Source organism: Nerophis ophidion, linkage group LG03 (assembly GCF_033978795.1).
Source record: "Nerophis ophidion isolate RoL-2023_Sa linkage group LG03, RoL_Noph_v1.0, whole genome shotgun sequence".
NCBI classification, from domain to species: Eukaryota; Metazoa; Chordata; class Actinopteri; order Syngnathiformes; family Syngnathidae; genus Nerophis; species Nerophis ophidion.
Window position 1 is genome coordinate 10646362 of NC_084613.1, and position 12471 is coordinate 10658832.

At 33.8% G+C, this 12471-nt stretch overlaps 1 protein-coding gene across 2 annotated transcripts in view; it reads right to left on the reverse strand.

Moving 5' to 3' along the window:
- Positions 1-12471, reverse strand: part of rfx4 (regulatory factor X, 4) — a 98462-nt gene that overhangs the window by 33629 nt on the left and 52362 nt on the right. For both annotated transcript variants that reach the window (XM_061893681.1, XM_061893680.1), the window contains 4 exons: positions 6175-6275; positions 6010-6068; positions 5781-5925; positions 5538-5632 (listed from right to left, as the gene is read on the reverse strand). In XM_061893681.1, coding sequence (XP_061749665.1) covers positions 5538-5632; positions 5781-5925; positions 6010-6068; positions 6175-6275 — 400 coding nt within the window. The remainder of the gene's footprint in view (positions 1-5537; positions 5633-5780; positions 5926-6009; positions 6069-6174; positions 6276-12471) is intronic.

The window sequence follows — 12471 nt, forward strand, 5'->3', positions numbered from 1 at the left end:
GCCAGGGGAGGATCAATTTCTTCTATTTTCTGAAATAAAAATAAATAAAAAAGGCACAATTCCTCTCATTTTCTGTAAAATGTCTGTTATTTTTAAATGCTGTTTCAAAATATCAAACTTTCATTAAAAAAAAAAAAAAAGTTTAAAAAAGGAGCAATTTCCCTTACTTCCTGGAAAAAAATGAAAATAAAAAAGCAGAAATGTCCTTCATTTTCTGAATAAAATGACAATAAACCGAGGTATTTCCCTTATTTTCTGGACTCAAGTGTAAATTTTTATTAATTTCCCTTATTTTCTGAAAAAATAAAGAATTTCCCTCAAAAAAAAAAATATCGAGGGGAGGAACAATTTCTTCTACTTTCTGAAGTAAAAATAAATAAAAAAGGCAGAATTTCTCTCATTTTCTGTAGAATGTCTGTTACTTTTAAATGATGTTTCCAAATATCAAACTTCCATAAAAAAATAAAAAAAACTGTTTAAAAAAGGGGCAATTTCCCTCACTAACTGAAAAAAAATAAAAATAAAAATAAATAAAATGTCCTTAATTTTCTGAAAAAAATGACAATAAATTGAGGAATTTCCTTTATTTTCCGAAAAAAAGTCAATTTTTTTTTACTTCCCTTATGTTCTGAAAAAACAACAACAAATAATTTCCATTAAAAAAATGTTTTTTCTCGTGGTCATTCTCATTGACGTCCCACTGGGTTGTGAGTTTTTCCTTGCCCTTTCGTGGGCTCTGAACCGAGGCTTGTGCAGCCCTTTGAGAAACTTGTGATTCAGGGCTATATAAATAAAGATTGATTGAATGATTGATTGATTGATTGAAAAATAAGGGACATAATGTGAGTGTGAATGATGTCTGTCTATCTGTGTTGGCCCTGCGATGAGGTGGCAACTTGTCCAGGGTGTACCCCGCCTTTCGCCCGATTGTAGCTGGGATAGGCGCCAGCGCCCTCCGCGGCCCCAAAAGGGAATAAGCGGTAGGAAATGGATGGATGGATGGAACAGAACACAAGAGAAATTCTGCCTTTTTTATTTATTTGTGTTTCTTTTCCCCCCAAAAATAGGCGATATAGTTTGTTTTTTCCCTAAAATAAAGGAAACTCCCTTTATTTTAAAATCCCCCCATAAATTAAGGGAAACTCCTTTTTTTTAAATTATTATTATTTTATTTTTTTCCCATAAATTAGGGGAAACACCTTCTTTTTTTTTTCTTTCCCCCATAAATTAAGGGAACCACCCCTCCCCCAAATTAAGGGAAACTCCTTTTTTTCTAATTATTATTATTTTATTTTTTTCCCATAAATTAGGGGAAACACCTTCTTTTTTTTTCTTCCCCCCATAAATTAAGTAAACATTGATTGATTGATTGATTGATAAATTAAGGGAACCACCCCTCCCCAAAATTAAGGGAAACTCCTTTTTTAAAAATTATTATTATTTTATTTTTTTCCCATAAATTAGGGGAAACTCCTTTTTTTTTTTCTTCCCCCCATAAATTAAGGGAACCACCCCTCCCCCAAATTAAGGGAAACTCCTTTTTTAAAAAAATATTATTATTTTATTTTTTCCCCATAAATTAGGGGAAACTCCTTTTTTTCTTTTTCTTCCCCCCATAAATTAAGGGAACCACCCCTCCCCCAAATTAAGGGAAACTCCTTTTTTTTAAATTATTATTATCTTATTTTTTTCCCATAAATTAAGGGAAACTCCTTTTTTTTTTTCTTCCCCCCATAAATTAAGGGAACCACCCCTCTCCCAAATTAAGGGAAACTCCTTTTTTTTAATTATTATTATTTTATTTTTTTCCCATAAATTGGGGGAAACTCCTTTTTTTCTTTTTCTTCCCCCCATAAATTAAGGGAACCACCCCTCCCCCAAATTAAGGGAAACTCCTTTTTTTAAAATTATTATTATTTAATTTTTTCCCCATAAATTAGGGGAAACACCTTCTTTTTTTTTCTTCCCCCCATAAATTAAGGGAACCACCCCTCCCCCAAATTAAGGGAAACTCCTTTTTTTTTAATTATTATTATCTTATTTTTTTCCCATAAATTAAGGGAAACTCCTTTTTTTTTTTCTTCCCCCCATAAATTAAGGGAACCACCCCTCCCCCAAATTAAGGGAAACTCCTTTTTTAAAATTATTATTATTATTTTTTTTCCCATAAATTAGGGGAAACTCCTTTTTTTTTTCTTCCCCCCATAAATTAAGGGAACCACCCCTCCCCCAAATTAAGGGAAACTCCTTTTTTTTAAATTATTATTATCTTATTTTTTTCCCATAAATTAGGGGAAACTCCTTTTTTTCTTTTTCTTCCCCCCATAAATTAAGGGAACCACCCCTCCCCAAATTAAGGGAAACTCCTTTTTTTTATTATTATTATTTTATTTTTTTCCCATAAATTAGGGGAAACTCCTTTTATTTTTTTCTTCCCCCCATAAATTAAGGGAACCACCCCTCCCCCAAATTAAGGGAAACTCCTTTTTTTTTAATTATTATTATCTTATTTTTTTCCCATAAATTAAGGGAAACTCCTTTTTTTCTTTTTCTTCCCCCCATAAATTAAGGGAACCACCCCTCCCCAAATTAAGGGAAACTCCTTTTTTTTATTATTATTATTTTATTTTTTTCCCATAAATTAGGGGAAACTCCTTTTATTTTTTTCTTCCCCCCATAAATTAAGGGAACCACCCCTCCCCCAAATTAAGGGAAACTCCTTTTTTTAAAATTATTATTATTTTATTTTTTTCCCATAAATTAGGGGAAACTCCTTTTTTTTTTTCTTCCCCCCATAAATTAAGGGAACCACCCCTCCCCCAAATTAAGGGAAACTCCTTTTTTTTAAATTATTATTATCTTATTTTTTTCCAATAAATTAAGGGAAACTCCTTTTTTTTTTCTTCCCCCCATAAATTAAGGGAACCACCCCTCCCCCAAATTAAGGGAAACTCCTTTTTTTAAAATTATTATTATTTTATTTTTTTCCCATAAATTAGGGGAAACTCCTTTTTTTTTAATTATTATTATTTAATTTTTTCCCCATAAATTAGGGGAAACTCCTTTTTTTTCTTCCCCCCATAAATTAAGGGAACCACCCCTCCCCCAAATTAAGGGAAACTCCTTTTTTTTTAAATTATTATTATTTTATTTTTTTCCCCATAAATTAGGGGAAACTCCTTTTTTTTTTTCTTCCCCCCATAAATTAAGGGAACCACCCCTCCCCCAAATTAAGGGAAACTCCTTTTTTTATTTCTTCCCCCCATAAATTAAGGGAACCACCCCTCCCCCAAATTAAGGGAAACTCCTTTTTTTTAAATTATTATTATCTTATTTTTTTCCCATAAATTAGGGGAAACTCCTTTTTTTCTTTTTCTTCCCCCCATAAATTAAGGGAACCACCCCTCCCCAAATTAAGGGAAACTCCTTTTTTTTATTATTATTATTTTATTTTTTTCCCATAAATTAGGGGAAACTCCTTTTATTTTTTTCTTCCCCCCATAAATTAAGGGAACCACCCCTCCCCCAAATTAAGGGAAACTCCTTTTTTTTAAATTATTATTATTTTATTTTTTTCCCATAAATTAGGGGAAACTCCTTTTTTTTTTTCTTCCCCCCATAAATTAAGGGAACCACCCCTCCCCCAAATTAAGGGAAACTCCTTTTTTTTAAATTATTATTATCTTATTTTTTTCCAATAAATTAAGGGAAACTCCTTTTTTTTTTCTTCCCCCCATAAATTAAGGGAACCACCCCTCCCCCAAATTAAGGGAAACTCCTTTTTTTAAAATTATTATTATTTTATTTTTTTCCCATAAATTAGGGGAAACTCCTTTTTTTTTAATTATTATTATTTAATTTTTTCCCCATAAATTAGGGGAAACTCCTTTTTTTTCTTCCCCCCATAAATTAAGGGAACCACCCCTCCCCCAAATTAAGGGAAACTCCTTTTTTTTAAAATTATTATTATTTTATTTTTTTCCCCATAAATTAGGGGAAACTCCTTTTTTTTTTTCTTCCCCCCATAAATTAAGGGAACCACCCCTCCCCCAAATTAAGGGAAACTCCTTTTTTTAAAAATTATTATTATTTTATTTTTTTCCCCATAAATTAGGGGAAACACTTTCTTTTTTTTTTCTTCCCCCCATAAATTAAGGGAACCACCCCTCCCCCAAATTAAGGGAAACTCCTTTTTTTTAAAAATTATTATTATTTTATTTTTTTCCCATAAATTAGGGGAAACTCCTTTTTTTTTTTCTTCCCCCCATAAATTAAGGGAACCACCCCTCCCCCAAATTAAGGGAAACTCCTTTTTTTTAAATTATTATTATTTTATTTTTTCCCCATAAATTAGGGGAAACTCCTTTTTTTGTCCTTCCCCCCATAAATTAAGGGAACCACCCCTCCCCCAAATTAAGGGAAACTCCTTTTTTTTTTAAATTATTATTATTTTATTTTTTTCCCCATAAATTAAGGGAACCACCCCTCCCCCAAATTAAGGGAAACTCCTTTTTAAAAAAATATTATTATTTTATTTTTTTTCCCCATAAATCAGGGGAAACTCCTTTTTTTTTTCTTCCCCCCATAAATTAAGGGAACCACCCCTCCCCCAAATTAAGGGAAACTCCTTTTTTTTAAAATTATTATTATTTTATTTTTTTCCCCATAAATTAAGGGAAACTCCTTTTTTTATTTCTTCCCCCCATAAATTAAGGGAACCACCCCTCCCCCAAATTAAGGGAAACTCCTTTTTTTTAAATTATTATTATTTTATTTTTTTCCCATAAATTAAGGGAAACTCCTTTTTTTTTTTTTTTCTTCCCCCCATAAATTAAGGGAACCACCCCTCCCCAAATTAAGGGAAACTCCTTTTTTTTAAAAATTATTATTATTTTATTTTTTTCCCCATAAATTAAGGGAACCACCCCTCCCCCAAATTAAGGGAAACTCCTTTTTTAAAAATTATTATTATTTTATTTTTTCCCCATAAATTAGGGGAAACTCCTTTTTTTTTTAAATGTATTTATTTTTTCCCATAAATTAAGGGAAATACCTATTTTATAGTACATTTTTTTTCTACAGAAAATAAGGCAAACTCTTCATTTTTGGTTTTCATTTTTTCCGTCATCAATCCCGTTGCTTTCCATCATTTTATCCTAAAACTGTAACACTAACCCATTTTAGCGTCTATTGTTCTGTCCTTACTTGTATGTCTATTGTCATGTACGCCAGTGGTCCCCAACCACGATTGGTACCGGGCCGCAGAATAATTTTTTATATATATATATATATATATATTTTTTTTAAATTAAATCAACAAAAAAAACACAAGATACACTAACAATTACTGCACCAACCCCAAAAAAACTCCCTTTTCATGACAAAAAAAAAAAAAATAAATAAGAGGGACAAATTATCAAACGTCGATTGGTCCGCAGCTCCAAAAAGGTTGGGGACCACTGATGTACGCTGAGGTGGAGAAGAACCTGACCACCACAAAAAGTCTAAGGAATGGAAATGGAGGTCGAGGGTCTGACCTTGACGACACAGCGGTCCACCATGGAGTCCAGCCACTCGATGTAGGCCTCAATGGGCGACTGCTCCTCCAGGAGGCGATCAAACTCCTGGTACACTGAAGACAGAAAAGGCGGCGTTAGAACGGACCGTCCATGCATTATTCCAGGTCGGGGCGCGGGGGCTGCAGCCTAAGCAGAGAAGCCCCGACTTCCAAGGGGATCCCGAGGTGTTCCCAGAGTCTCTTCCCCGGATGTCTGGCTTACGGTGGATGATGAGCTGCCGGTGCTCCTCTTGCGAGTCTTCCATGGTGTAGAGCGTCTGTTTGGTGATGCTGTTCAGGTCCACGTTCCTCCAGTCCTCCAACATCTGGAAGGTGATGTCGGCGCTGTTTATCACCGTCCGCGACGCCTGAGGACACGGACATTGTTGTCAGCACATCATCCGGAAGTTGCGTTGGCTCCTTTTTTTTTTTTTTAACGAAACAGCTCTCACCTGACACAGGTGGTTTAGTGACGTCTGCCGCTTGAGAATCTGCGAGAACCTCCTGGACACTGCCCCGAAAAAACAAACAAAACAAACGACAAAAAAGAAACACAGACACATCTTAGAAAAAAAGTCTATTTTTACAAAGTTTTTCCAGTCAAGATGAGGACTCACGCTCAAATTTGATGTTCCTCAGGTTCTCCGGCAGGTCGTGAAGTGCGATTTTCAGCCACTCTTCCAATTGTTTGGCAAATTTTCGGATGACCTGCGTCAAACTGTGTGGATTAAAAAAATAATAATAATTATGACCACCAACTTCAATATTATTACAAAACCCCAAAAGCAGTGAAGTTGTCACATTTGTGTAAATGGTAAATGAAAACAGAATACAATGATTTGCCTTTTTTTTTAGGGACAGAGGACCCTATTGTATTTCTAAGGTTTTATTATTATTATACCGCTCTTTGAGCTGTAATTTGACCCCCTTAACATACTGCAAAACTCACAAAATTTTACACACACATCAGGACTCGCAAAAATTGCCATCTAATAAAAAAAAAACCAAACCCCAAAATTCAAAATTGCGCTCTAGCGCCCCCTAGGAAAAAACACAGACAAAACTGCTTGTAACTTCCTTTAGGAATGTCGTAGAGACATGAAACAAAAACCTCTATGTAGGTCTGACTTAGACCGAGATTTCATACACTTACATCAGTGGTTCTTAACCTTGTTGGAGGTACCAAACCCCAACAGTTTCATATGCGCATTCACCGAACCCTTTTTTAGTGAAAAATAAAATGTTATTTAGTTTTTTCAAATTCAAGATAAAGTTATATGTTTTTGGTAACACTTTGTTATGGGGAACATATTTTAAGTAACAAAGACTTAATTTAGAGTTATTTGGACACTCAGGTAACGTATTCTAAATAATAAAGACTTAATTTAGAGTTATTTGGACACTAGGGGAACATATTCTAAGTAATAAAGACTGAATTTAGAGTTATTTGGACACTCGGGTGACATATTCTAAGAAATAAAGACTTAATTTAGAGTTATTTGGACAGTCGGGGAACATATTCTAAGTAATAAAGACTTAATTTAGAGTTATTTGGACACTCGGGTAACATATTCTAGGTAATAAAGACTTAATTTAGAGTTATTTGGACACTAGGGGAACATATTCTAAGTAATAAAGACTTAATTTAGAGTTATTTGGACAGTCGGGGAACATATTGTAAGTAATAAAGACTTAATTTAGAGCTATTTGGACACTAGGGTAACATATTCTAAGTAATAAAGACTTAATTTAGAGTTATTTGGACACTCGGGGAACATATTCTAAGTAATAAAGACTTAATTTAGAGTTATTTGGACACTCGGGGAACATATTCTAAGTAATAAAGACTTAATTTAGAGTTATTTGGACACTCGGGGAACATATTCTAAGTAATAAAGACTTAATTTAGAGTTATTTGGACAGTCGGGGAACATATTGTAAGTAATAAAGACTTAATTTAGAGCTATTTGGACACTAGGGGAACATATTCTAAGTAATAAAGACTTAATTTAGAGTTATTTGGACACTAGGGTAACATATTCTAAGTAATAAAGACTTAATTTAGAGTTATTTGGACACTAGGGTAACATATTTTAAGTTATTAAGACTTAATTTACAGTGTTTTGGACACTCGGGGAACATATTCTAAGTAATAAAGACTTAATTTAGAGTTATTTGGACAGTCTGGGAACATATTCTAAGTAATAAAGACTTAATTTAGAGTTATTTGGACACTCGGGTGACATATTCTAAGAAATAAAGACTTAATTTAGAGTTATTTGGACAGTCGGGGAACATATTCTAAGTAATAAAGACTTAATTTACATTTATTTGGACACTAAGGGAACATATTCTAAGTAACAAAGACTTAATTTAGAGTTATTTGGACACTCGGGTAACATATTTTAAGGAATAAAGACTTAATTTAGAGTTATTTGGACACTCGGGGAACATATTCTAAGTAATAAAGACTTAATTTACAGTTATTTGGACTCTTGGGTTATATATTCTAAGTAATAAAGACTTAATTTAGAGTTATTTGGACACTAGGGGAACATCTTCTAAGTAATAAAGACTTAATTTAGAGTTATTTGGACACTAGGGTAACATATTTTAAGTTATTAAGACTTAATTTACAGTGTTTTGGACACTCGGGGAACATATTCTAAGTAATAAAGACTTAATTTAGAGTTATTTGGACAGTCGGGGAACATATTCTAAGTAATAAAGACTTAATTTACATTTATTTGGACACTAGGGGAACATATTCTAAGTAATAAAGACTTAATTTAGAGTTATTTGGACAGTCGGGGAACATATTCTAAGTAATAAAGACTTAATTTAGAGTTATTTGGACACTCGGGTGACATATTCTAAGAAATAAAGACTTAATTTAGAGTTATTTGGACAGTCGGGGAACATATTCTAAGTAATAAAGACTTAATTTACATTTATTTGGACACTAAGGGAACATATTCTAAGTAACAAAGACTTAATTTAGAGTTATTTGGACACTCGGGTAACATATTTTAAGGAATAAAGACTTAATTTAGAGTTATTTGGACACTCGGGGAACATATTCTAAGTAATAAAGACTTATTTGCAGTTATTTGGACACTCAGGGAACATATTCTAAGTAATAAAGGCTTAATTTAGAGTTATTTGGACAGTCGGGGAACATATTCTAAGTAATAAAGACTTAATTTACAGTTATTTGGACTCTTGGGTTATATATTCCAAGTAATAAAGACTTAATTTAGAGTTATTTGGACACTAGGGGAACATCTTCTAAGTAATAAAGACTTAATTTAGAGTTATTTGGACACTAGGGTAACATATTTTAAGTTATTAAGACTTAATTTACAGTGTTTTGGACACTCGGGGAACATATTCTAAGTAATAAAGACTTAATTTAGAGTTATTTGGACAGTCGGGGAACATATTCTAAGTAATAAAGACTTAATTTACATTTATTTGGACACTAGGGGAACATATTCTAAGTAATAAGGACTTAATTTAGAGTTATTTGGACAGTCGGGGAACATATTCTAAGTAATAAAGACTTAATTTAGAGTTATTTGGACACTCGGGTGACATATTCTAAGTAATAAAGACTTAATTTAGAGTTATTTGGACAGTCGGGGAACATATTCTAAGTAATAAAGACTTAATTTACATTTATTTGGACACTAGGGGAACATATTCTAAGTAACAAAGACTTAATTTAGAGTTATTTGGACACTCGGGTAACATATTCTAAGGAATAAAGACTTAATTTAGAGTTATTTGGACACTCGGGTGACATATTCTAAGGAATAAAGACTTAATTTAGAGTTATTTGGAAACTAGGGGAACATATTCTAATTAACAAAGACTTAATTTAGAGTTATTTGGACATTAGGGGAACATATTCTAAGTAACAAAGACTTAATTTAGAGTTATTTGAAAACTAGGGGAACATATTTTAAGTAACACAGACTTAATTTAGAGTTATTTGGAAACCAGGGGAACATATTCTAAGTAACAAAGACTTAATTTAGAGTTATTTGGAAACTAGGGGAACATATTCTAAGTAACAAATACTTAATTTAGAGTTATTTGGACACTAAGGGAACATATTCTAAGTAACAAAGACTTAATTTAGAGTTATTTGGAAACTCGGGTAACATATTCTAAGAAATAAAGACTTAATTTACAGTTATTTGGACAGTCGGGGAACATATTCTAAGTAATAAAGACTTAATTTAGAGTTATTTGGACAGTCGGGGAACATATTCTAAGTAATAAAGACTTAATTTAGAGTTATTTGGACACTCGGGGAACATATTGTAAGTAATAAAGACTTAATTTAGAGTTATTTGGAAACTAGGGGAACATATTCTAAGTAACAAATACTTAATTTAGAGTTATTTGGACACTAAGGGAACATATTCTAAGTAACAAAGACTTAATTTAGAGTTATTTGGAAACTCGGGTAACATATTCTAAGAAATAAAGACTTAATTTACAGTTATTTGGACAGTCGGGGAACATATTCTAAGTAATAAAGACTTAATTTACATTTATTTGGACACTAGGGGAACATATTCTAAGTAACAAAGACTTAATTTAGAGTTACTTGGACACTCTGGGAACATATTCTAAGTAATTAAGACTTAATTTAGAGTTATTTGGACACTAGGGGTATATATTCTAAGTAATAAAGACTTAATTTGCAGTTATTTGGTTAGGGTTAGAGGGTTAGGGTTATAATGAAGCCATCAATAAGTACTTAATAATGAGTAGTTAAGATCCAATATGTTACTAATTTGTATGTTAATAAGCAACTAATTAATGCTGAGTATATTCCCTGTACTAAAGTGTTACCATGTTTTTTTTACTGGTGCACAAAATGAACCGTGCATGAACATCATCTTGTTCAAACAACAAAACCAACACAGTGCATAAACTCACACCAAATTACACACTTGCAGATCAGTGTTACTTCTGCTGTTGCCGGATTTGTAAAACGCAGACAGGGCGAAGTTTGTGTTCACACAATGAGTCGGGTGTGTTTGGACCTCCGCCAAACCCCTGAGGCTGACTCACCGAACCCCTAGGGTTCGATCGTACCCAGGTTAAGAACCACTGACTTACATCCTTCAGCAAAAATCAACAGGAAGTTTGCAAAAAACCCTTCAAAACAAGTTTTCTAAAAAAAATGTCATTGTTTTCCCTCTTTGAGCTGTAATTTGACCCCCTTAAAATGCTTCAAAACTCACCAAACTTGACACACACATCAGGACTGGTGATGTGTGTGCGATCTAATAAAATACCAAACCCCAAAACTCAAAATTGCGCTCTAGCGCCCCCTAGGAATAAAACACTGACAAAACTGCTCTTGGGAATAAAACACAGACAAAACTGCTTGTAACTTCCGTTAGGAATGTCGTAGAAAAACCAAACCCCAAAACTTAAAATTGCGCTCTAGCGCCCCTATGAAGAAAACACAGACAAAACTGCTACTAACTTCCCTTAGGAATGTTGTAGAGACAGGAAACAAAAAACCTCTATGTAGGTCTCACTTAGACCTACATTTAATTTATTTACATTCTTCAGTAAAAATCAACAGGAAGTTGGCAATCACCCCTTCAAAACAAAAATCAACAGGAAGTTGGCAAACACCCCTTCAAAACAAAAGTTTCCTAAAAAATTTCATTTTTGCCTCTTTGAGCTGTAATTTGACCCCCTTTAAATGCTTCAAAACTCACCAAATTGGACACACATATTAAGACTGGCAAAAATTGCGATCTAATAAAAAAAACAAACCCCAAAACTTAAAATTGCGCTCTACCGTCCCCTAGGAAGAAAACACGGACAAAACTGCTCCTAGGAAGAAAACACGGACAAAACTGCTTGTAACTTCCGGTAGGAATGTCGTAGAGACATGAAACAAAAAACCTCTATGTAGGTCTCACTTAGACCTACATTTCATTAATTGACATTTTTCAGTAAAAATGAACAGGAAGTTGGCAATCACCCCTTCAAAACAAAAGTTTTGTAAAAACCCGTCACCTTTTTTCAAACATGATCTCCTCTGAGCGCGTTTGTTGTGTCGGCTTCAAACTACCACAGGAGTGAAATTGAACCCTTCTGATTAAAAGTTGCGGAAATAGTTGTTCTAACTGCTCTGGTTTTGATTTTACGAGCCTTTAAAGAACCGCTGCGCTGATGCTGCTGCGCTGCTGCCGTCTCAAGATGGTCGCTTTAAAGCAGGAAGCACCAGCGTGACCACACAATGCAGAGAAGGTAGGTAATGTGTGGGTAAAGAAGGAGGCACCAGTTTGACTCCAAGATACAGAGAAGGTAGGTAATGTGCAGGTAAAGATATGTTGTCTGGGTGATGGCAGGAAGCACCAGCGTGTATGGGTGACAGAAAGAAGCACCAATGTGACCCCAGGATGCAGGGAAGGTAGGTAATGTGCAGGTAAAGATATGTTGAATGGGTAAAGGCAGGAAACACCAGCAAAAATTGGTCCCGTGCAGCTTTAATTTTTACTTATATTCTATTGGATATACTGCAAAGACAAGATACTTTAAGTTCAAACTGGAAAACTGTTTTTTTTTTGTTTTGCAAATAGTAGCTCATTTTGTCATTAAAAAGCTGGCACGAGTGGCAAAAAAGACTGAAAAAGTTGAGGGGAATGCTCATCAAACACTTATTTGGAACATCCCGCAGCTGAACTGGCTAATTGGGAACAGGTGGGTGCCATGATTGGGTATAAAAGCATCTTCCATGAAATGCTCGGCCGTTCACAAACAAGGAACGGGGCGTGGGTCGCCGTTTTGTCAACAAATGCCTGAGCAAATTGTTTAAGAAAAACATTTCTCAACTAGCTATCACAAGGAGTTTAGGGATTTCACCATCTACACTG